This window comes from Schistocerca serialis, chromosome 8 (genome assembly GCF_023864345.2).
Source record: "Schistocerca serialis cubense isolate TAMUIC-IGC-003099 chromosome 8, iqSchSeri2.2, whole genome shotgun sequence".
In the NCBI taxonomy this organism is placed as follows: Eukaryota; Metazoa; Arthropoda; class Insecta; order Orthoptera; family Acrididae; genus Schistocerca; species Schistocerca serialis.
In genome coordinates, this window is record NC_064645.1 from 549,494,840 (window position 1) to 549,522,040 (window position 27,201).

The 27,201-nt window shown below is 42.1% G+C and overlaps 1 protein-coding gene across 2 annotated transcripts in view; it reads left to right on the top strand.

The window, feature by feature from the left end:
- LOC126416650 (uncharacterized) overlaps positions 1-27,201 on the top strand; it is a 392,607-nt gene that overhangs the window by 64,652 nt on the left and 300,754 nt on the right. For both annotated transcript variants that reach the window (XR_007575486.1, XM_050084444.1), the window contains exon 2: positions 17,837-17,876. Coding sequence is in view for 1 of the 2 variants with exons in the window: in XM_050084444.1 (XP_049940401.1) it covers positions 17,837-17,876 (40 nt within the window). In the remaining variant the exon portion in view is untranslated. The remainder of the gene's footprint in view (positions 1-17,836; positions 17,877-27,201) is intronic.

Consider the following 27,201-nt stretch of genomic DNA (forward strand, 5'->3'; position numbering starts at 1 on the left):
TAACCGTGCTGATGACATTGCTTGCACTGAGAACTTATTAATAACAATTGCAGCATCGCTCAATTCATCAAGGAATGCAAATTACAAATTTTAGTTACTATCAGTGCTTATTGATGGAAAGCATGGACCAATCACAATTGCGCCCTGAAAGGGCAGGCGCCAAATTCTTAAGATAGCCCAGTACTAGTCTACGGTCAGTTTCCGAGGAGGTAATACAAGAAACCGTGTATAAAATCTGATCTCATAGAAAAACAGACCAGTTTATTGAAAAATTACAAATTACCTCAGATGACGTACTTGTGCGAAGTTGTGTAAATTCAAGGCAGCCTACGGTCGATTTTCGACGTGGGCAATACACGAACTAGTGTGTAAAGTGGAACTCCTCGTAAAGACGGAATTAATTGTTAAAGTTTCCTCGGAAAACATATTTATGCTGTCTCACGTGTATTCTAAGATCGTTTGAAGCATTTTGTGACTTTTCCGGTGCTCGGGAACTAATTACTAATGATCGGCAGTCTTCTTATGAACATTAACAATAGACTGGTTCTAGAAATCGTCTTACTAATATTGAGGTTGGACACATAAAACAAAATTGGTCGGCATCTTAACACTGTAAGATTTTTGTTATGCTTAGCATTTAAACCGACCCGCTTGCCACATTCTTATGTGTTGATTATTGCACAAGCGTTAGAGCTTGCGACCGACGGAGATGAAACCAATTCATTTACAAGAAGTGGGGAGCGGACGCCCTGGACTTTCATACAGTGAGTCCAAAAAGTGTTCATCTAATTTTTTAAAAAAAAACTAAGTATGTGACGTAAACGTAAGGGAACATAAAATGTGAACATCCAGTCATATGCAACGAGCCTTGGTAAGTCATTTCTATTGATGGTCAAGGAAATAAATACATCCATAGCGACAGCAAATTTGACAAAATGGAGAATTTATTCAAGGTCTCCTTCGAAAAGTATTCGTCCACTCATATTTTTTTTTTTAATTTACAGTCTGAAAATATGATTTCAATTAGCCGGCTGGGGTGGCCGAGCGGTTCTAGGCGCTAGTCTGGAACCGCGTGACCGCTACGGTCGCAGGTTCGAATCCTGTCTCGGGCATGGATGTGTGTGACGTCCTTAGGTTAGTTATGTTTAAGTAGTTCTAAGTTCTAGGGGACTGATGACCACAGCAGTTAAGTCCCGTAGTGCTCAGAGCCATTTTTATGATTTCAATTACAAAGACTAATATTGAGTGTGGTTTTCCTTTGCAGCTATAAGTGCTTTTAGTCGTCTGGGCATCGGCTTGACCAAGTTTGCCGTCAGAGGGGCTGGAATTTTGTCCCATTCGTCTTTTAGGTCTCTCTTGTTAGAAATGTATTCTCCTGATGCTATCCTCCAGTACTTTCCAAAGGTGTTCAATAGGATTAATGTCTGGGCTCTGAGGAGCCTTGCATTTAGAGCCGTATGCTTTGGGTCGTTATCTTGTTGAAAAATGCAATTTTGTTGCAGGCCTAATTTTTCGGCGCTAGGCTTCAGATTGTCCTTTATAATGTTCATACACATATGGTGATCCATTGTACCTTCTATGAAATGTACATGCCATCTGACTCGAATGCGCTATATTTACTCTCATCAGAAAAAATTACTCTATTCCAGAGGTCTTCGTTTTTGAATCTATGTTCTATCGCGAAATGAAGACGTTTCTTTCGATTCAGTTCACTGACCCAAAATTTCTTGCGCGCTACCCGGCCGTGATATCCATAGGTTTTGAAGGTATTTCTGAGTGTGTTGGCACATCCCTTCTTTCCCCTCAAATCTAACTCCCTAGCCAGCTTATGAGCGCTGATTTTAGGTTTCTTCTTCACTTCCCTCATGATAAATCACACGTCTGCATCAATCAAAGTGTGAGGGCGTCCGGTACGTGGTTGGTTTCTTAATGATTTTGTTGTGCAAAATCGATCTATTATCGACTGAACCGTCGATCAAGGTCTACCGACTACTTTAGCAATCTCGTAAGATGATTTGCACTCATTATGTAAGCGCAGAATAAGTTTGCTTTCGATCAGCGTCGTCTCACTATCCTTACGGCCCATGGCGCTAATTGCACTGTATCGAAGCCGTTCAGTACCACAGCTGGCGATAGAGTGGGGCCGCGCACGGTTGACTCTAGTGCGTGCCGTGGTTCAGCGTTGTAGTTTAACCACTGCACGCAGAACTACGGCATGTTGAGATGGTGGACGAATACTTTATGAACTAGCTCTTCTATTACATTTTCTATTTTGTTAACCTTGCCGTCGATCTGGATGTATTTCTTTCCTTGCTCTTCAGAAAAAATGACTTGCCGAGGTACTTCTTACATGACTGGATCTTTAGATTTTGCACACATATCTTTTGATGTGGCACAGACTCTGTTTTCTAATATATATTCAGCCAGACGAATACTTTTTGGATTCACTGTATGTAAATCACACGTAGCATCCCAGTATGCATATTGTGCCACCCGACATTTCGAACATTGGTTCCCCTGTCTTCTGTGATAGTGTTACAGAGTGTTGTTCCAGTGTTTGGAATTCTTTTCAGATACACAGACCAACAGGGAACAAATTTACAGATATGCTGCTGGGATCACAGCAGGCCGGTGCAACCGACACGAAAATGTAACAGAATGTCCGGAGAAGATTAGTGGTAATCTTTGTGAGAAACACCTCACAGTTGTCCCAATGAATTGCTGGGTAAATTTAGAGACCCACAGTCAAGGAGCACTGTGTGTCCATCATCGTATATCTCGCGGAGAGATTATGAGGTTAAAATAAGAGGATTAAGATGTATGGAGGGGCACATAGATAGCAGTATTCCCTCTTACGATACGCATTTGGAAAAGTGTAGAGAATCTATAAAACGCATAACGCACTCTCATAACGCACTCTCCAACATGCACTGTAGAATGGTTTGCGAAGAACAGTAGCCGATCAAAAGTATCCGGACTCTGGCATGTAATGCGGAATTGGCCGCTAGATGTCAGGCGAGGCGGACCCGCCAGCATAAAAAGATGCGAGGAGTATCGTGTTGTCAGTAGAGAAGCAGCAACAGGAGAATGGGCGGGTCAGGAGAGCTCAGTGACTTTGATGTTAGTTGGGTATATCTCGCGGATCAAGGAGGTTTCAAACCTTTTAAAGCTGACTAAATCGACTATTAGCGATGTGATTCCGGAATGGAAACTAGAGATGGGCAAACTCTTTCATCCCTGAGAACTAGTTCACTGGTGATCGCTCTTTTTTGGGAACAGTTCATTTTTACTTGTTCACCGTTCATTTGTGCTTGGTATACGGTTCTTGTGAAAACTGAAAATTGGTAGCATAGGTGACTGACGATGGACGGCGCCGAGAGGGGGCCCTTGCCTCCGCCCTGGAGTACAGTTTTTATTCGTAATAGAATTCTCACACAATTTTAATTTTCGTGATTCTGCAAAACGTCTCTTTTAGACAACTGCAGCGTTATGTGGCTGATCGCAGTGAAGTACTATAAGGTGGCGCACGTAAAACCGGCCCCGAGTACAAACTGCTCGCCAATTACACACGATTTGTTGACTGCTACGAGCAGAATAGATAAACACGTAATAACTAGGCAGTGAAGAAATAACAAATAAGCTAATGGAAACAACGTCGAAACAATAGATGACGATTGGTAAGCGACAATGAGCAGTCTAGTACACCGGGCCGATTTTTCGTGCGCCACCCTGTAGCACTGAAAAAATATTGTAGAAGTTATCATATTCTCTTTACAAAATGTTACACCAGACACTCGATTATGAAACGCGGGCTTCATATGATTGTAAGTCGGTCTGCCTTCCGTAACAGTACTGGCCGGTGTGGCCGAGCGGTTCTAGGTGCTTCAATCTGGAACCGCGCGACCGCTACGGTCGCAGGTTCGAATCCTGCCTCGGGCATGGATGTGTGTGATATCCTTACGTTAGTTAGGTTTAAGTAGTTCTAAGTTCTAGGGGACTGATGACCTCAGATGTTGAGTCCCAGAGTGCTCAGAGCCATTTTCTTCCATAACAATGAACAAGCCCTTTTACCTTGGATCAAAAAAAGACGGAAAGTGGCCACTCGTGTGTGCTGTGCCGACTTCCTTTGCATATGTAATAACAAAAAATCTTGCCTTTTTACAAGTATTTCTTCTGTTGCTTATCGAAATAGTGAACTAAGCTGATAAGCCGTTTTGTTGCCTGAAAAGATGTTTATATTACATACCACGTAATTTTATGTAATTTAATTATAAAATACATTTTAATTACCGGTAATGGACGCGGAATAGAATACGAAAAGAACGAGACTTTCAGAGTTCAAAAAAAGGTTTGAAACAGATCTAGAATGGGCATGCGCTGCGAACGAAACGAACAACTCTATACTGAACTATGAGAAGTCTGCAGTGTAACTGCGACGAGTGGCAAAGCAAAGGACGAGTCCGGCCGAGCAAGACCGAGACCGAGACCGATGGGAACGGGACCGAGGCTGGAACGACACCGGCCGAAGTGCCGTTGCGGGAACGAGACCGACCATTTCTCGTTCCTGGGAACTACAAGTAGAAAGCCGCGACCGAAGTGAACTATGAAAGACCGTTCCTTAGAATTCGTTCATCGCTCGTTCCGTTCATTTTGATGAACTGTTCCTTTGGACCCGTTAGTTCGCGAATGACCCAACTCTAGTGGAAACGCGAAAGAACCACCACAGCTAAAGCAAGACCAGGCAGATCTGGTGTACTGGCAGACAGGCACCGTCGAACATTGCGGAGGGTGGTTGTAAAAAAATCGTACAAGCAATCAGTCGCGTGTTTCAAAATTCTACCAGCAGGCCAGCTGGCGCATTGACTGTGCGTAGGCAGTCACAAAGAATGGGGTCCAATGGTCCAATGGTCGAGCAGCTCCTCATTAGGCACACATTTCTGTAGTCAGTGCTAAGCGACGTGTGCCAGGATAACACAGTTCGTGAGAAGCAAGGTTCTGGGTTCGAGTGTCGATCCGGCACACTGTTTTAATCCGCCAGAAAGTTTTGAAATGTGGCATTGTTACTTCGTTTCCATAACGAGGATTGTCATAAAAACTTAAAATTATTTAAAAGGGATTGTTATTGTTGTTTGTTTTTGATAATATGCAGATGAAAATTATGAGTCTATTGCTGCATTACACATAAAAATCGTAGGGTCCCATTCCCCGTTCAAGGTAGCGAAGCACCAGAATTGAGAGACGAAGATCGGAGCCATAATTTCCTGCATTCCGAAGGGTCGCGAATAAGGACAGGCTAGTGACCAGTTGCAATGCGTGCAGGTTGGCAGAAGCTTTGAGTGGGGAACGTTCCCTGTGGACGTTCCAGCGTGGATCCTCGAGCCTTCTAGAAGGCTAGAATATGTTCTGTCTGACAAAAAGGTGTGCAGTATACTGCTGCATCCATTTTCAATAAGCTACTACAAGAATTCAAAAAAATCTTAGCAGTAATCCACGCGCGTTCAAATCGTAACTGTAGGATTTCCTCATGGGTTACTCCTTCTATTCTCGCCAGGAGTTCCTTGGAAAATTAAACTGATTCCTATGTTATATTGTTGATTTCGTTTATTTTAACTTACCTCATGTCCTTTTTTGGGTTCATAAACATTTTATTTTGTCTGTTATTATTTTTATGGTGTATTTCATGTACTGACATGTTCCATGACCTCTGAGATTTTCTTCTCAGTTTGGTCCTACGGAACTAAACGTGTACGAGGGGCGTTTGAAAAGTCCGTGCAAAGTCCTAGAGATGGCACCACCGGCGCGTATCGAAGTCATGTTTAGTTAGTAGCATCTTTGGAAAGAACGCACATCAAGTTTCAGCCATATTGATCTATTTCTTTGTGTTTGACATTCGTGTGAATCAAGGAAGTCGAGTGACTGTCAAAAAGTAGACGAAGAAGAATTTGGTGCGGTGATTCAACATTACTTTATGAAAGGCAACATGCCTCAGGAGACTAAAGAGCTTGATAAACATTACAGCGACTGTGCACCTTCGATTAGGGCAGTTTATAAGTGGTTTCAAAATTTTCAGAGTGGCCATATGGGCCCAAGTGATGCTGAACGTTCTGGACGCCCTGTGGAGGTTACGACTCCAGAAATCATTGATAAAATCCGTGATATGGTGATGGATGAGTGAAGGTGTGTGAGATTGCTAGTGCTGTGGGCATCTCGAATGAACGGGTTCATAATATTTTGCATAAATATTTGGACATGAGAAAGCTATCTGCATGGTGGGTTCCGCGATTGCTCACGCTTGACCAAAGACGGAATCGTGTGAAGTGTTGCAAGGATGGTTTGGAGATGTTCAAGAAGAATCCGCAGGACTTTAAGCATCGTTTCGTCACTGTGGATGAAACATTCATACATTACTATACTCCTGAGACCAAACAACAATTTAAACAATGGATTACCAAGGGAGAACCTGCACCAAAAAAGGCGAAGACCATTCCTTCGGCCAGAAAGGTTATGGAGACTGACTTTTGGGATTCGCAAGGGATAATCCTCATCGACTATCTGGAAAAGGGTAAAACTATTACAGGTGCATATTATTCATCGTTATTGGACCGTTTGAAACCGAGCTGCAAGAAAAACGCCGGCGACTGGACCGCATAAAAGTCCTTTTCCATCACGACGATGCACCAGCACACACCTCAGCAGTTGTGGTCGCAAAATTAATGTAAATAAGACTCCAACTCGTTTCATATCCCCCCTATTCTGCCGGCCGGTGTGGCCGTGCGGTTCTAGGCGCGTCAGTTTGGAACCGCGTGACCGCTACGGTCGCAGGTTCGAATCCTGCCTCGGGCATGGATGTGTGTGATGTCTTTAGGTTAGTTAGGTTTAAGTAGTTCTAAGTTCTAGGGGACTGATGACCTCAGATGTTAAGTGCCATAGCGCTCAGAGCCATTCTAAACGTTATGAATACTCCAAGCAGGCAAAGGGAAGCGTATGAAATTATAGTAGAAGATGTAAAAATTTTTAGAGTGTGTTGTATGTTTAAAAGTTTTATGTTATTTAGATATTTATTTTTAGAAATTGGAATCATTTATAGCCTTGATTTCTTCATGATTAATTTATTAAAATAGCAAATCATGATTTCGTAACACATATTCTATATCATTTTATGAAGTATGGTTACATTTGCAGCAAATCTATATACACAATAAATTGATAAGTGTCCGATGTCTCAACATAGGAGATGGTTAAGAAAAATAAATTTGTATGGTCTACAGAAGCGCAATAGACGGCAAAAAAAGTTTTTATAATTTCTTCTGTGTGCCTATTCGTACTCGCATTATGCAAAAAGTAATGTACGAAGTTGGATACTGTTTAGGCACTTATATTGTAGCGGGTCTAATGTAAAATCTGGTACATATTACTTCTTTATAAGCAGCCTAGAGGCAGAGTTATAACAGTTTTACCACAAGACCGTGAGCGGATGCCAGTGTTTTAGCGGGGGGCTGGTCAGAGGGTCGGCGCTTGCCACCCGCAGCCAGCACACCGCTGGGGCACAGCCACAATACTATTGTGGACTGAACACGATATTGCAAAAAGCATAAATTTTTACCTTGTACTTGATAAATTACACTCAGAAAAAGCCCGAACACTGTAGGCCTACGTTGATGGAAGCTCCTAGTTCTTAGAAATAAGCTTTACAGAAAATGCATGTGGAAAATATCAGTTCGTTTAGCGTTACCCAGGGTGCACCACGAGGAGGCGAACTGATTCACACCCTTAAAATATTTACATTTTTAATTTTTAATTTTTTTGCATTTTTAAGTATATTTACAAATAAAATCATTTTATCCTAATATGTTTATGTACATCTAAAAATAACAATTATTTGTTGTGAATTTTTACCATCTTCGAAATTTGCCACTTGCTGTTGCATAAATTTCAAGCGTGGGCAATTTCTTTAATATTTCTTCGTTTTCGACGAATTTATTGCAATTTTAGAATCGAGCTGAATTTGTTTCAGCACTTCGCGAACTGCGGACTGGCCGCAGGCAGCTGTGGTCATTAGCGCACACAATGATCTGTCGCATTGTGTCAGTTTGAGAGGATTCGGTCCTGTTACCTGCTTACCTACCTGGTTTGGGGAGGAATCGGGGCTGCGCCCACCGAGGTAGTCATCACTGTTAGAGCAGAAGCGCAATTTTTCGGTGAATACAATTAGACACCATTCATCAGCATTCCATGTTAAACGGTCATGGCACCTCTCCAAACGCAATCGTTTGTGTTGTCGTGTTAACTACAGCCTACGCATGGGGCGGTAATTCTCTAGTCCGGTTGCTGCTGGTGTGGCCAATGGTCTGGGATGACGCAGAATGTTGCAGGCACTCCATTACTTGTTCTTAGTTGGCAGACGCAGATGTGAAGGAGGTGTGATATACTTGGTACATAAAACTGAGATTGTCTCATTTGGTCATCAGATGTGATCCAACGGAACCTAAGCGAAGATTATGCCTGCTCTCACGTTCCCCTGGAGTCCGACTTGGAGCCACTGCCACATCCGAGCGTCCTGAAGTTTCGTTTGAAAACCATTTTTGCTTGGTTTGATTCTGAACTCGTACTGGCTTGGCTGGTTGGTTGTAACTTTGCTATTGCTTAACTCTGGGTGACTGTGCATTTCCATCTGCGAGAGAAACCAAATATACCTGCCTGCGGGAATACAACATGAATTTGGCGCTGTTTTATAATCTTTCTAAAAACTGTGCAATCTGATTAAATCGTGAACTCTACTATTAATCTCTTTAATTAAACAAAGTGGTCCCTGAGCGGTGATGAGCTGCCTAATAATTCTGTTCATTAAATGGTCTCTGTGTGTTGATAAGCCTCGTAGCAAACTGATTCTGAAATGAAAATGTCTTACCTGGTAATGTACGTAATTGCTTGGAAAAGCGATGCTTGCTGCTCTCTGTGCGTCAGGTGAAAATTTCTAACTACAGTTGCTGAGAGCGCAGTGCAATGTTCAAGGCAACAAGTAAACTATTTTGTACATGTCATTGAGCGAGACATTCTTTAAATAAAAATGACTTGGATCGAGGATGTGGACAATGCTCGTAGGTGAAATATTCCTGTAACAAACTGTTTTTAAACTATCTGATATATTATTAATTTCATGAAATTCATGTTACAACTTTCATTAACATTGACAAAGGGCAACATTTATATCAAACTCTTACTCTCACAAATGTTAGACGAATAACTGATAAACATAAAAAAACATCGCAGTGAAAATTTCACAATCTTTAATGAAAATTCTAAAGTTTCCTGTTATGGATCTCTCATTCAACAATGATTCTGAACAGCTCGTGAGTGCAGCGGCACTAAATAAAAAATACAGGGTGTGGCAGAACCGACTAAGCAGTTTTGAAGGGCAATAAAAAGTAAATCTGTATGTATAGAGAAAAAATGTGTTTATTTTCTAAATTAGTGCAATATACCGTTTTACATTCATTTAGTTTCGAAAATAATGTCGTCAAGATGGCGGCCGTTAGCGTCAATACATTTTTGTAGACGGTCCCTGAAGTTTCGAGTAGGTCTTGCACACATATTGCGGGGTAGCATTCACTTCGTTAATAATCCGATCTTTTAACTCTGGTAGGGTGTGAGGGCGGCTTTTGAAAACATTTTCTATCAGATATCCCCAAAGAAATTGGTCACAGATGCTCAAATCTGGTGACCATGCAGGCGACCCGACATCACCCTCAAAGGTATCCCAGAAACATTTCTCTCAAAACATCAAGTGAAATTCGAACTGTGTGAGCCGTGGCTCCATCCTGTTAGAACCACAAGTCCACCAGTCCATGTTCAACAATCTCGTCCACTTTGGGTTGCAGAAAATTTTGCAACATTGAAACATAACGTGTCGAATTCATTATCACAGTCACTCCTTCCTCCTCGAAAAAGTAAGGGGCCTACCACGCCAAATTGTGATATGGCAGACCATACTTTAGGAGAATGTTGCGGTCTTTCATGAATAATTTGGGGGTTATTTTCAGCCCAGTAGCGAAAGTTTTGCTTATTCACACACCCACTAAAGCTCGTTGTGTAGCGATCACAGATCTGTTGTTTTCATAATAAGCGCGAACGGCAAAACCATGATGTACACCGGTCCAGACCATATTGGCTACTGAAATGCGGTCAACGACTGAACAAAAGCAGACCACGTGCAACTGCCTACCTCCAACTTAGCCCCAGCGGTAATCGATCGAAACTGCGTAGTCGGTTCTGCTGCACCCTGTATTACCTTCATTCGTCTTCATTCACTTTTCTAATCTCATTTCATTCTAAATCACTAATCGAGCCTTTCTCCTCTGTTTCACAATATTCAAACACAAATCATTTTTCTTAACCCCAGATTCTCTTAACTTTATGTGTACATTGCCACGAGTCCTCCGCTTGGCATGTCTCACTTCTGCTCTAACGATAGAACTCCTGAGCTCCTCGCTGCCAAGCAGCGATGGCAAAAACAAGCACATCTTGAGCGCCGCAGTTACTCTGACCAAAGACTGCGCGCGAATGATATTCAATTCACAATTGTCGCTCAGCATTTGAAACATCCAAAGTATGAACAAATTCCAGAAAATCAAATAACAAACTCCCAACTGAACTGTTTCAGCCCCATAAATCTGGATGTTGCATGATTCGAACAGCCGGTCAAAGGGAGATACACAGTGAGACCGCTTTCAAACTCTGTAAGGTGCTGATAACGCTGTCTTAGACGTGTACGCGCCATCTCTTTGACCTTCTCAGTGGTCACAGCTCCTGGCGTTATTCACGCTCCTTGTATTCCCTAGCAGGCCTGGTGACAATACAAAGCACGGACAACACTAATTCGCACTGATAACGTGTCTCCTTGCGAGATGCTTTTCCACTTTCTTTAATTTTTAAGAACAAATATATAACATACGCGAGAGGCATATTTTTTGCTTATGGGTGGCAAATGTTGTAGGAAATGCCTACAGATCTGTTTTGGTTATTTGGAGCTGTTAGCAAGATTGGTAATGAAATCCGTAATTGTCAGCTTTTTGCTCTGAAACTAACAGTGTAACCAAAATGCATTCGATACTACTAGTAATAGCAAATGAAAGAAAACAGTTTCCCCCGGCATTTTACAGTTCTGTGCCTGAACTCATTGCACTGCAGTCGCCTTCAGAGACAACTGTGACTTTAATGGTGTCATTACTTCGGGGATTAGACATGATTAGACAAGGTGAATGCAGTGTACACCACGCCTATGTGTCTTTTCCCACATCTGCAACGGTGAGTTGGGTTATGATCGCTAGTTTGCTGCATGATTTTCTTAATGCTGTATAGATATTCGCTGACAGCTGTCTGATGGCGAATGCGCGTGTAAAACTTGTCAAAAGTGGAGAATTCTGCGTTGATATGTGTTTCAATAGCCTGACATTTTATGAGTAAAGTCCTGCGTGGATGGAGTATTTTAACAGGCATCTGTAGAAGAGAGTAGTGAACTTTGGGCTGTGTGCTTAATTTTACACGGGTTTTCGCGAGTTCGTAAGAGGGTGTAATGGGAAGACGATTACACTGTAGTGGCTCCCGCGAATGTTCGTTTGATTCGGACGAAGAGCACAAGTTTCTTAGATATTAAACTTTGTATTAATTTAATTGAAGGACGCAAGACCTCAACAATATACGAGGGTCACTGCAAAACTCATTGGAACTACTTTTTGTCTCGTAAATGTTAACGAATTAAAAAATTCTTAAATATGCTAATGGAAGGTTAGTTCATACGTAAACACGGCGTGTAGGGTGATAGATGAACACACACACACACACACACACACACACACACAAACCATAAAGATACAGAGTGCGTTAAATGCGACCAATTTTTTTCCTCGCGCTGCCGAAGCGACATCGAGGACACGCGGAACGTTCCCCACGACAACGGACTGAGTCACAGCGCCTTCATTGTCAACGACTTCCTGGCCAGGACCAAGACCCCATTAGTTCCCCAACCTCTCTACAGTCCTGACCTGGCTCCTGACTTTTTTTTTGTTTCCGCAGTTAAAAAGGAGTCATGAAAGGAAAACATTGGGACACGATTGAAAGCATCCAGATGCATGTTACTTCAGCTCTAAAGGACATTCGGGAAAAGGCGTTCCAGGATGCCTTCCAGGCATGAAAACACCGCCTCCAGAAGTGTATCGACGCAACAGGGTGCTATTTTGTAATTTTTTGATTATTTGTACGAATATATTCAATAAATTATTTTTTATGAATTTGGTCGCATTACTTATGGAACACACCTTGTATAGCACGAAAAAAAGACTAAACAAATTTTGTCGTTTCAAACGTGCTTCACTGTCAATTGCAACAGCACACAATAGTGATATCTTAGAGTCTATCGAAATAGTCTCCCAATGAATCAGTCACACACTGCCAACGCTGCGGAAGACGCCGACTACCCATAGCTTCACCATCAGCAAATCGCCGGACGTCACGGTCACTGCTCTGGCAGTGTCTTCGGGTGTTCGAAAGCGTGTTCCTCGCAAAGGCTCTTTCAGCTTTCGTATGAGGTCATAGACGCAATGTGGTAAGTCTGGCGAATGTGGTGGGTACTCCAGTACTTCCCGTCCCCATCGCACGAGGAGATACCGCACACACGCTGCCGTATGGGCTCTCGCGTTGACCTGGAGTATTAATGCCTCGTGTAGACGTTCAGGGATTTTCTCCCGAATAGCCTGTCGTAGGTGTCGTTGCAAGAATGTGCGTCAGTAATAAAGTGCATTAACAGTTTTGTCAGTGCTCCTCGTGGCGTTAATCGCGCATTACCTTCCATTGTGAACTGTAATATTTACGTAAGAGCGCTGATCAAGTCGGGTAACATCCATCATGAATGGGTGCTCTACTCAAGCTGTGATCTCCATTTCCGCTTCAATCTCGTGGAAAGGACTGCCATTTAGCGTTACGTCACGTTACTGTGTATTCTTGGGGCGACTACTGATGCCGTGGAGTGCGCGCTTAATTTGTGATGTACTATAGTGTACTTTTACAATTGACGGTAAAACACGTTTGCAACGACAAACTTTTTTTCATCTTTTTTCTCCTACTATATCTTTATGGCGATGTGTGTGTTCATCCGTCTCCCTACCGGTAACGTTTACACATGAACTAACCTCTCAACTGCCTATTTCAGAATTTTTTAATTCGTTACCATTTTCGAGATAAAACATAGTTTGGTTTGGTTTTTTTTTTGGGGGGGGGGGGTGGAAGAGACCAAACAGCGAGGTCATCGGTCTCATCGGATTAGGGAAGGACAGGGAAGGAAGTCGGCCGTGCCCTTTCAGAGGAACCATCCCACCATTTGCCTGGAGCGATTTAGGGAAATCACGGAAAACCTAAATCAGTATGGCCGGACGCGGGATTGAACCGTCGTTCTCCCGAATGCGACAAAAAATAGTTGCCATGACGTTTGCAATCACCTAGTTTTTTAACAGACCAGATGGATAATTATTTGTGGGGTAATCACCCTTTTCTCTTACCTATCTTTTATTTTAAAGTAAAAATATGGACCGTCAAAAGGACCGCAGCGTCGGATGAACTCACGCAGTAAAAGGTGGGGAGGTGAGATCTGCAGGTTGCTGTGTCGTTGAAATCGTCGCCATTTTCACCAAACCAGGTGAACACGAGCCAGGGCGTTCTTCTGCGTGCCTGAAGCTATGCTAGCCACCCCAGGTGGGAGTTCTCTTTTTATAGAGACGTTGATGTTGTAACTTCCTACAGATTGGAGAATCCTGCAACTAATATTATACGGCGATACACATCTGGAAAAATTTTCAGTAGGCAGACAAGGTTACAGTTTCAGAAAAAAATGTATTACTACCAACATAGTGAAATAAAACATAACATACTCAGCTGTTGAGTACCATTTTCTGTATTTGTAGCGACGTTATAGTAACATTCAGCAAGTGCGTTACGAATTCGGTGTTATCATTACTTGATGAAGGTGTTAAAAAACAAAGGAAGACTAGACTAGGGTTTGCGAAGCCCAGGGTCGTTCTGGGGATGGAAGGAGAAGGAAATCGGCCGTGTATTTTTCAAAGGCGCCACCTTCCCATTTGCCTTAACCACTTTAACTAAACCACATTGAAACCTAAATCTGGATGGCTGTATGGGCATTGAAACTGTGGTCCTCCCCAATGCAATGTGGTGTCTTACCGTTGTTGATAAAGGTTGCATGGGGGCTTAATTAAATAAATATGAAATGTAAATACTTTTTAAATTTTTAGTAGCTAACTGTCCGGTTACGCTGTGTCGTAAACGGTTGGCCCTGACTAGTTTTAGTACGCAATCTGACTGCATAGAATAACAACAAAGAATGAAAGAAAATTTCCGTTAACACAATTAATTAATTAAGTCCCCAGCAACTACAAAACGTACGAAACCAAAGCACAAGTGTAACTGTTCTGTGTGTGGAAGTGTGATTCAACATACACATCTGGCACGGTTCTTCTTCAATAGGACAAGAAATTTTAAATATCATTTATACTGAAGTAATTAAAAAAATAGAAATACTATAATTGCGCAAGAAAACCAGAATTACACTCTAATACAAGAACACGAGCCAGATGCTTTGTTGACTGAACCTGTAATGACGCATTATTTACGACACTGAAATAATAAAAAAAAGGGAATTTTTTTTACCTTCATATATATTGACGAAAAGCACTCTGATCATTACAATATCTCCATTCGAACAACATCTGCTGTCTAGCCCATCAAACAACTGCATAAAACATGGAACAAGCACTCCCTACTACAACATCTCAACACCGACTCACTACTACCACATCTCGATAAGCACTCTCCACCACGACTTCTCGATAAGAACTGCCAGTGGAGGCGGCTGAATAATACTCTTTGGCGCAATCTCTGGCGCTGTGGCTCAGTGTAGCCACCTTTCATATGCCCTTCCTCCACGGGCCAGAATTTGATGGTATTTTTGCCAGCATTGGTGGTGAAAATACCACCAAATTCGTCCACAAAAATACAGACAAAAATAAAAGATAATATTAATACGTAAATATCACATAATTAGATAAAATTTTGGCTTTCCACTGACCTTTCAATAACCTAATATATAAAATACAGTAAGCAATACAAATTCTTTCATACATGTGTCTTTACATAATAGTTTACACAATACACAAAAAATCAGTTTATACAAATGTACACATAACATGCTTTCCATAGTTCAAGAAACAAGTAGTTGACAGTTCCAGCAGTAGCACCCAGCAATGGTCAACAGGTGCAAATACCAACAAATGACATTATGTCAGTAGAAGCAGTCCATCAGTGGCACCCAGTAATGTTGAACAGGTACAGACACCAACAAGTGACATTATTTCAGTAGAAGCAGTCCATCAGTGGCACCCAGTAATGTTGAACAGGTGCAGACACCAACAAGTGACATTATGTCAGTAGAAGCAGTCCATCATTGGCACCTAGTAATGTTGAACAGGTGCAGACACCAACAATTGACATCATTTCAGGAGAAGCAGTCCATCAGTGGCACCCAGTAATGTTGAACAGGTACAGACACCAACAAGTGACATTATGTCAGTAGAAGCAGTCCATCAGTGGCACCCAGTAATGTTGAACAGGTGCAGACACCAACAAGTGACATTATGTCAGTAGAAGCAGTCCATCATTGGCACCTAGTAATGTTGAACAGGTGCAGACACCAACAATTGACATCATTTCAGGAGAAGCAGTCCATCAGTGGCACACAGTAATGTTGACAAGTGCAGACACCAACAAGTGACATTATTTCAGTAGAAGCAGTTCCATCAGTGGCACCCAGCAATGTTGAACAAGTGCAGAGACCAACAACTGACATTTCAGTAGAAGCAGTTCCATCAGTAGCACCCAGCAATGTTGAACAGGTGCAGACACCAACAAGTGACATTATGTCAGTAAAAGCAGTCCATCATTGGCACCCAGCAATGTTGAACAGGTGCAGGCATGAACAACAGTTTGAATGCACACACAGTTGCTTTTACAAAATTATTCTCAATGCTCTTACACTAAACATACAAATTATAATAAACACACAAATGATATTAGATAATTGTCATATGAACTATTACAATACACAAATGACAGTAAACCTATAATATTTATGGGTGTCAGTGCAAGCCACAACGAACAAATAAAATAATATTTAGGAGATAGGTCGGTACCAATTATCTGGGATTAGGAAGGGGAAACACGCAAAACACACTCACTCATCTTTCATCCACATTAAGTGCTACTGTGTAATTGAATAGTGTTAACTGTGTACATACAATTCTGTCAAAGATTTGATGTTCGACGTGTGTATCAAGTAGTAGTGGCAGCAATGTATAACAGTCAATAATAGTTAGTCAACGTCATAGTCATCATGTCAAGACCAATGTTTGCCAAGCCAAATCAAATGTACGGTTGCTGAACAACTGTCAGTGAGCCAAGATATGCAAATGTTTCCTCTCTCAAAAAAAAGTATATACTGCTTAGTGATTTAACAAAGTTTGTGTAGACAATCTTCCTTCTACTTGAGTGTTCTAGTCTGCCAACTTCATCTTCCTTGTTCCATATAGACAAAAAAAAAAAAAAAAATGCTCCTCACTTACTTTACCTCTTATCCACCAAAACTCCAATAATCATCAGCATCACATAATCTTAATACTTCAATAATACCTCTTACGTCGATACATATAAACCTTACCATCAATATCATTTACCTTACCCCTTGTCCACCAAAACTCCAATAATCATCAGCTTCACACAATCTCAATACCTCAATAATACCTCTTCAATACGTCGACACATATAAACCTTATTGCCAATATCATTTCACTTCCATAACAACTCTTTCCTCTAGTCAGTCTCCTCGAACAAGTACGGATAAAATCCTAGTGCAAACTTCAATTCATCATCCCATAGAATCCGAAGACACAATGTCCACACACAACCTCTGTGTAATCCATCTGACCCAAATCTTCCACTCATTATGAATCATAAAATACATTTTGGTTACCTTGTCCATCATTAAATAAAAGAAATGCATACATGACCTCTAACAGCCTTTAGTTCGAAGAACTTTCAGTAAGTAAGTACGATAATTAATCAAGTCCCCAGCAACTATAAAACGTACGAAACCAAAGCACAAGTGTAACTGTTCTGTGTGTGGAAGTGTGATTCAACGTACACATCTGGCACGGTTCTTCTTCAATAAGACAAGATATTTAAAATATCATTTATACTGAAGTAATTAAAAAAAATAGAAATACTATAATTGCGCAAGAAAACCAGAATTACACTCTAATACAAGAACACGAGCCAGATGCTTTGTTGACTGAACCTGTAATGACGCATTATTTACGACATTGAAATAATAAAAAAATGGAATTTTTTTACCTTCATATATATTGACGAAAAGCACTCTGATCATTACAATATCTCCATTCGAACAACATCTGCTGTCTAGCCCATCAAACAACTGCATAAAACATGGAACAAGCACTCCCTACTACAACATCTCAACACCGACTCACTACTACCACATCTCGATAAGCACTCTCCACCACGACTTCTCGATAAGAACTGCCAGTGGAGGCGGCTGAATAATACTCTTTGGCGCAATCTCTGGCGCTGTGGCTCAATGTAGCCACCTTTCAAGGTATTGCGTGGTTTACCTAAAATGCCCATTACTTAACACGTTTACAATCCGTTGCACTGAATTAGTCTCATCCCTGCTATTGTCACTAATTTTATCCCTTTTTTTCAGGGTCACCAGTGCTGGCCTGAAGTACCGGTTAACGATACAGGTGAGTTGCAAAACAATCACTACCTAGTGCCAGAAGTACGAAGGTTGAATGAAAAGTAATGCCTTCACCTTCGTTAACTGCGTTTGGAAGGGAATATTTTAATAAATCAAACGCAGAAAAAATCATTAGAATGTGATCTTTAATTACCAATATTCACTTTTCCACATAATCGCTAGCCAATTGGATACATTTCTGCCAACGATGGACAAGTTTTCTGAAGCCGTCACAGGAGAAGTCGACATTCTGTTTCCGCAACCACAGTCTCACAGTTGTGTCAACGTCTTCATCAGAAGCATGATGATGTCCCCGCAGATGGTCTTTCATTATCTAGAACAGATGGAAGTCAGACGATGCTAAATCTGGACTGTATGGAGGGTGCCGTACGGTGGTGAGATTCAGTCTCTGAAGTTCTACTGTCGTGGCACGTGAAGTATGTGGTTTGGCATTGTCATGCTGTAGGAAAACATTTTCCGCTTTCTTTCGGACCCTTTTTAGCAGTCGTTTCAGAGTTCGCAGCGTTGTGATGTAACGCTATGAATTTATTGTTTTTCAACGATCAAGGAAATCAACATGGATAACACTATCTGCGTCCCAGAACACTGTGGCCATGATTTTTCCAGCTGAGGGTTGCGTCTTGAATTTTTTTCTGGGGTGAGTCTTTGTGTCGATATTCCATAGACTGACGTTTTCGTCCCCGGGTCGTACTGGTGTACCCACGTTTCGTCTCCTGTCACAATTGAATGGAGAAAGGCGTCACCTTCATTCTCGTAACGCGAGAAGAGTTCCTGGCAAATTTCAAGTCTGTGCGCTTTCATTTCAGGGGTCAGAATCTGGGTTATCCATCGTGCACAGATCTTCCGATTGCCAAACAAAGCAATAATGTGACCCACACGTTCTTGTGAAATGCCGATTGAGCTTTCAGTTTCCCTTTGAGTGATACGACGATCGTCCTGAAGCAATCTGTCAACATTTTGCTTGTCAACATTTTGCTTGTGGAACTCGGTGGTTGCTGTCACAGGCCGTCCAACTCTTTGTTTGTCACGAATGTCAGATGTTCCCGCATCAAAATCTTTAACGTTCTCGCCCAACGACACACAGTACTCACATCAACACAATCACGATAAACTGGTTTCATTATCTGATGAATCTCCTTTTTGACACCTTCTGCTGTCAAGAATTCAATGACCGCACGTTGCTTAAATCGCATTGGCCGACCGTATGCTCAGGGTTCCATACTTTACACTGTAACAGCACGACCTTTCAATGTTAAGGCTTCCTGCCAACTGGAGCTGTAGAAAAGAGGCTACGGAACACGCCAGTACTTGCCGCATGCCATTGCTGTCAACTGTTGAAGAGTTACGAAGGTGGTGACATTACTTTTCAGCCAACCCTCGTACAAGCTACATTTACTGCCTCCAAAAAAGAAGTCACTAAGGCTCAGTAGAGAGTCTACGAGCGGTCCCGTGGTACTCAGTTCAAATCCTGGTGGTGGAATAAAATTTGGTCATCAGTACTTGGCCGATATAATTTATTGATCACCAGACCTTGTACTGCTACTTCAGCGGAGAAGGCTACGTACCGGCTATAGGTCTCACTCTACACTCATTCATAACACAGCAAATGCAGCACATCACTGCGGAAGCACTCATCCACATGGTACTAGCAAGGCTAGTAATGATAAATTTCCTTCTTCCCACTATTTCGCGCAAATTTTAACTGAAGGGAGACCTTGGTACGAATACAGTAAGCAGATTCAAATAGTTGAAGGTTGCAATAGTCTTTCAGAGCTGAAGAAGTTTCCACAGAATAGACCAGCGCACACAGCTCCATCAAACCAGTCTTCGGACTGAAGACCAAAAGAACAACATGCACAATGAGACGTAGCTGTAGAGTAGACTGCACCAATCACTTTTTTTAAAAAAATAAAAAGCCATCACTGACTGGTTTGATGCGGCCCGCCACGAATTGCTCTCCTGTGCCAACCTTTTCATCTCAGTGTAGCACTTGCAACCAACGTAGTCTATTATTAGCTGCATATATTCCCATCTCTGTCTTCTATACAGTTTTTACTCTTTCCAGCTCCCTCTACTACTCTAGTACCATGGAAGCTATTCTCTGATGTCTTACCAGATGTCCTATCATTCTGTCCCCCCCTTCTTGTCAGTGTTTTCCATATATTCCTTACATCGCCGATCGTGCGGAGAACCATCTCATTTCTTAACTTATTAGTCTACATAATTTACAACATTTCTTCAGTACCATCACATCCCAAATACTTCGATTGTCTTCTGTTCAGATTTTTCCACAGTCCCTGTTTCACTACCATACAACGCTGTGCTCCAGTTGCATCGTCTCAGAAATTTATTCCTCAAATTAAGCGCTCTGTTTAACACTATAGACTTCTCTTGGCCAGGACTGCTCTTTTTGCCAGTCCCGTCTGCTTTTTATGTCCTCCTTGTTCTGTCCGTCATGGGATATTTTGCTGCCTAGGTAGCAGAATTCCTTAACTTCATCTGCTTCGTGAGCAGCAATCCTGAAGTTAAGTTTCTCGCTGTTCTAATTTGTACCACGTCTCATTACTTTAGTCTTTCTTCGGTTTATTCTCAATCCATATCCTGCACTTGCTGGACTGTTGATTCCATTCAGTCAAATTCTGCAGTTCTTCTTCACTTTCACTGAGCATAACAATGTTATCAGCGAATTATATCATTGATATCCTTTCAGCTTGAATTTTAATGCCACTCCTGAGTCTTTCTTTTATTTCCGTTACACGATAAATCAGTCTAATCCAAAAACCGTAAATTCACCTAAATACCTAGGTATTACAATTACGAACATCTTAAATTGAAAGGAACAAATAGAAAATATTGTGGGGAAGGCTAGCCAAAGACTGCGTTTTATTGGCAGAACACTTAGAAAATGTAACAGATCTACAAAGGAGACTGCCTACACTACGCTTGTCCGTCCTCTTTTAGAATACTGCTGCGCGGTGTGGGATCCTTACCAGATAGGACTGAGGGAGTTCAAAGAAGGGTAGCACGTTTCGTGTTATCGCGAAATATGGGAGAGAGTGTCAGAGAAATGATACAGAATTTGGGCTGGACATAATTAAAAGAAAGCTGTTTTTCGTTGCGACGGAATCTTCTCACGAAATTCCAGTCACCAACTTTCTCCTCCGAATGAGAAAATATTATGTTGACACCGACCTACATAGGGAGAAACGATCACCACAATAAAATAAGGGAAATCAGAGCTCGTACGGAAAGATATAGGTGTTAGTTTTTTCCGCGCGCTATACGAGATTGGAATAATAGAGAATTGTGAAGGTGGTTCGATGAACCCTCTGCCAGGCACTTAAATGTGATTTGCAGAGTATCCATGTAGATGTAGATACAGGACGAAAGACTACATCCTTGTCTTACACCCTTTTTAAACCGAGCACTTCGTTCTTGGTCGTCCACTCTCATTTTTCCCTCTTGGTTGCTGTACATAATGTATTTTAACTGTCTTTCCCTGTAGATTACTCTTAAGTTTCTCGGAATTTCGAACATCTTACACCATTTTACATCATCGAACGGCTTTTCCGGGTCTACAAATCCTATGAATATGTCTTGATTTTTCTTCAGTCTTGCTTCCATTATCAATCGCAACGCTTTACCTTTTCTAAACCCAAGCTGTTCATCTGATACATTCGTAGTTTTCTGTTCCTTCTTCTGTATATTATTCTTGTCAGCAGTTTGGATTCATGACCTGTTAAGCTCATTGACAATAATTCTCGCACTTGTAGGCTCTTGCAATCTTCGGATTTGTGTAGATGTTGTTGTTGTTCCGAAAGTCTGATGGTATATCGTCAGTTTCATACGTTTTACAAACCAATGTGAATGGTAGTTTTGTTGGCAATTCCACCAATGATTTTAGAAATCCCGATGGAATGTTATCTATCCCTTCTGCCTTACTTTATTTTAGAACGTCAACAGTTCTTTTAAATTTTGATTCTAATACTGTATCACCTGTCTTTTGCCTGTAGACTCGTGCTTCTTCAACTGTCGCGTCAACAGACAAGTCTTCCCACTCACACACATCTTCAATGTACTCTTGCCATGTGTCTGCCCTCTCCTCTTCATTTAACAGTGAAATTCTCATTGAACTTTCAATGTTACCGCCTTTGCGTTTACGTTCACCGAAGATTGTTTTGTCTTTTATATATGCTGAATCTGTCTTTCTAACATTTCTTTTTCGATTTCCTCACATTTCTCATGCAGCCGTTTAGCCTTAGCTTCCTTGCACTTCCCATTAATTTCATTCCTAAGTGTCTTATGTTTCTGTATTCCTGAATTTCCCTGAACGTTTTTGTGCTTCCTTCTTTCGTCGATAAACTGAAGTATTTCTTCTGTTACCTAGCGACGATATAAACTGCAGATGGGGAAATCTAATGACATAAGCGATTTTCACAAAGAGTACATTGTTATGCCCGCCATCTGGAACCTCGGACACCTAGAAGCTCTTAAATTGCTCGTGTGCTACTGTCGTGGGCATCTATGCAAAGTGGTTGAAGAACGGTGAAACCGCCGCGCGGGGTAGCGACGCGGTCATGGGGGCCTTGCCACGGTTCGCGCGGGTTTCCCCCGCAGGAGTTTCGAGTCCTCCATCGATTGTGTCTGTGTGTCTGTGTGTGTGTGTGTGTGTGTGTGTGTGTGTGTGTGTGTGTGTGTGACAGTGTAAGCGTAGGGACCGATGACCTCAGCAGTTTGGTCCCATAGGAACTTACCACCACCACGATGAAACCAAGAGTAGGCGGCAAGGTTTTGAACGCCCACGCATCATCTCCAAACGTAGAGGTCGGAGGCCTGCCCACTCTGTAAAGATGTATAGGCGGTGATCTGTGGCAGATCTGACGGCAGAGTACAGTGCTGGTACCACCATAAGTGTAACGGAGTGGGGTTGGGTTGGGTTGTTTGGGGAAGGAGACCAGACAGCGAGGTCATCGGTCTCATCGGATGAGGGAAGGTTCAAATGGTTCAAATGGCTCTGAGCACTATGGGACTTAACTTCTAAGGTCATCAGTCCCCTAGAACTTAGAACTACTTAAACCTAACTAACCTAAGGACATCACACACATCCATGCCCGAGGCCGGATTCGAACCTGCGACCGTAGCGGTCACGCGGTTCCAGACTGCAGCGCCTAGAACCGCTCGGTCACAACGGCCGGTATGAGGAAGGATGGGGAAGGAAGTCGGCCGTGCCCTTTCAGAGGAACCATCCCTGGAGTGAGTGAGGGAAATCACGGAAAACCGAAATCAGGCTGGCCGGATGCGGGATTGAACCGTCGTCCTCCCGAATGCGAGTCCAGTGTCTAACCACTGCGCCACCTCGCTCGGTTACGGAGTGGGTGTCCAGTACACCTGTTAAACATGGGGCTCCGTAGCAGACGTTCCATACTTCTTGCCATGTTGACCTAACGACATCGCCATATACGACGGCAGTGCGCATAGAATCATCGAGATTGGACCTTGGAAACGTGTCGACTGGTCGGATGAATCATGTTTCTTGTTACACGATGCGCCGTCATCCAGGCGCGCGTCTGCTCGAAACATGTACCGGGTCACATACGCAGGCCGGTGGAGACACTATTATGCTGTGAGAAACATTCATCTGGGCTTCCATGGGACGAGTGGTAGTAATGGAAGGCATCATAACAGCTGTGGACTTCCTGAACATTATTTCGTACCAGTTGCTTCGCTCACGAGGGGAGGCCACGACACTTGGAACGCGGATTTACTTCAAACTTCGTACATTCGTTGTACTCCATTAGGACAACAAAATGTGTAAGCAGTAGCGCGTACTTCTCAGGCGTTATTGAGAAAATCGCAAGATAATTTCAGTCGTCAAATATATACCTGTGCGTTGCCGCTTTTACCATGAAGCGGCGGCAGCCGCATTCAAGCCCCGTAATCGCTGGATCGAGTCCCGTTCGTCAGTTTCTTTTTTTATTTTCAACACAGTCATTTTCTTTACTATTTATAATACAATGGGGAAAAATACGTGTAATCGGATGAACTTTTATTAAGTTTACAATGTTATTTGGCAGTCTACAAATTTTTATTATCACAAATAATATAATATTCATAACTATCGACTGTAAACGACCAAACGCATTAAGTGATACTGAAAATGCATGCTTGTCCCAGTCTTCAAAATTGTTCGTATTTGATCGAAAAAGAACGAGAAATTGCTTCTCGTGAAGACGCTATTAAAATACACTCGATACTGCATGATCAGTTATCAGCGCCGATTTTGAGGAAATGCTGTGTTATGAATAGTTTGCTTCTAAATTATGGGCTGAAAGAGAGGTTTTTGAAAATGTTAACGAGGTTTGTTTTTCCACGGACAACCTCAAAAGACCTTGCGTATGCGGAAACATTTATTCAATGCAGCTGGTGCCGTTTAACTTTGCTTTCCATGTTTTTACGATAAATACCATCCTGCCATTGTAGTCGTAATGTGGAAAGCGACGATTAATTGTACATCTTTCGAAAGCCGTCTGTGCCGGTCAAAACTTGGAGGTAACAAGTAGTTTCGGGCTCCTTCCAGGTATAAGGGATTTCTCAAATCACGGACAAGCATACATTTTCAGTATCACTTTATGCCTTTGGTCGCTTACTAGTCGATATTTATGAATATTATATTATTTGTGATAATAAAAATTTATAGACTGCCAAATAACATTGTAAATTTAATAAAAGTTCATCTGATTACATGTATTTTTTCCATTATATCAATTGTAATATAAATAGTAAAGAAAATGACTGTGTTAAAAATAAAATAAAAAAACTGACGAACAGGACTCGATCCATCGATTACGGGGCTTGAACGCTACCCACTCGGCTGCCGCCGTTTCCTGGAAAGAACGGCCACGCGCAGATATAGATATTTGACGACCGAAATTATCTTGCGATTCTCTCAATAACGCCTGAGAAGTACGCGCTACTGCTTACACATTTTGATGTCCTAATGGAATAATAATAATGTCGTGTGACGAGGGCCTCCCGTCGGGTATACCGCTCGCCTGGTGCAAGTCTTTCGATTTGACGCCACTTCGGCGACTTGCGCGTCGATGGGGATGAAATGATGATGATTAGGACAAAACACAACACCCAGTACCTGAGTGGAGAAAATCTCCGACCCAGCCGAGAATCGAACCCGGGCCCTTAGGATGGACAGTATGTCGCGCTGATCACTCAGCTACCGGGAGCGGACTCCTAATGGAATACTAAGAGTGTACGAAGTTTGCAGTAAATCCGCATTCCAAACGTCGTGGCCTCCCCTTGTCAGTGCTTGATGTCTTCGTCCACAGCGACGGCATCTTCTAACGGCATAACTGTCCGTGTCACAAGGTTAAAATCGTGCTATAGTGAAATGAAATTAAGAGCATGATAGAGAACTCATTTTGAAGTCTTGGCCATCAAATTCGCCTGGTCTGAATCCAATGGGACACTTGCTGGACGCTATCGTGCTCGCTAATATCGGCCCATAATTTACGGGATTTGCGTGACCTGTGCATAAACATATGGTGCAAAGTTCTTCTGTACACCTGCCACGGACTTGCCGAATACATACCACGCAGAATCGCTACTGTATTGCATTTCAAAGATGAACCAGAGCGATATTAACCAGCTGGTCATTATCTTTCCGCTCATCAGCGTAGCTGTGGGCGTGCGAGTAGCAACTCTTTCTCTGTTCTGACAGTTGTAAAATTTTTGGAGTAAGCAGCGAGTACACGTGCTTATCCTACTTCCATCACGAAACTTTTATTATTTATACATTCTCTATCAGCGTAACTGTTTTTCAAATTTCGTAACTCACGAACGTGTCTTAATTTGTCAAGGAGCTGTACCAACGTAGAAGTTGTCGACACAATTTTTGCGTTGTGGGAAATGTATGTGAATTTTGATTCATTTTACGCTTCGTGGAATTTATAGGAGCGTATAAAATGCAAGTAAATCATAAGGCTGTAATTATGTTACAGGATTGAAAACGTCGTGTTGTTTATCAGTGGCCTGCCAAATTCCTTATCAGGACGTAGATAGTATTGCGTAGACGGCTAATCCTTTTGCCAGAGATAAGGCAAATTTTCTTGCGTCCGCAAAAAGTAAACAGTAGTTGTATACATACAAAGGCCCTTGGAAGGTTGACGTGCTGTCCAGATTACGTGATTGATTGATTATACCCTTTTATTTTTCACGACACGATAATACAAGCATTTCACGGTGTCATGACCGATTTCAAACTGTCAGCTCTCATCTTCAGATTGTGAAGAAGAAAAAGAAGGTAACAAAGAGTCATTAAAGACGCTATAAAATCTGCCAGCTAACTATCTAGACAATGATTTTTAAAAAGACTGAAACCATACATAGACATTGAAACATTCTATAATAAATCGGCCGGCCGAAGTGGCCGTGCGGTTAAAGGCGCTGCAGTCTGGAACCGCAAGACCGCTACGGTCGCAGGTTCGAATCCTGCCTCGGGCATGGATGTTTGTGATGTCCTTAGGTTAGTTAGGTTTAACTAGTTCTAAGTTCTAGGGGACTAATGACCTCAGCAGTTGAGTCCCATAGTGCTCAGAGCCATTTTGAACCATTTTTTATAATAAATGGAGATCTATGTTTCAGAACGAAGGACCCTGATAAACTACTGATCGAACAGAACTAGTTTTCCACCGACACGTATTTCAACATCTACGACGAAGAAAAGGACTTCTCACAACTACCACTTATGTTACAGTTTTAGGTGGAGTTTTTAACTTACCGGCTATAGACTGGGAGACACACGCAATTAGGACGGAGAGCAGGGATAGAAAATCGAGTGAATTTTTTCTAAGTGCTTTATCCGATTCGTGAAGATAACATCTTAGACCTTCTGGTGACAGACAGACACCAACTTTCCGACTTAGGTAGCTACTGGGAGTATGTGACCATAATCCCGTTACTGCATCACTGAATATGGTTGTAAGTAGGGATGCAAAGAAAGGCAAGTAGATCTTTCTCCTTAGCAAGAGCGACAAGGAAGGTATTTCAAAGGGACTGATGGCCCTGTAGTTTGGTCCCTTTACATCCCAAATCAACCAACCAAGCAAGGAGGTTTCAAATTACCTGAGCGCTCAGCTCGAGAATTTCATCTCTAGCGATGACAACGTTGAGCATCAATGGACAAAGTGTAGGAACATTGCACATTATGCTCTAGACATGGGTGTGCCGACCAAAGTTGTGAGGATTTGAAAAGACCCACCACGATTCGACAGCGATGTTAGAAAACCGCTACAAAAGCA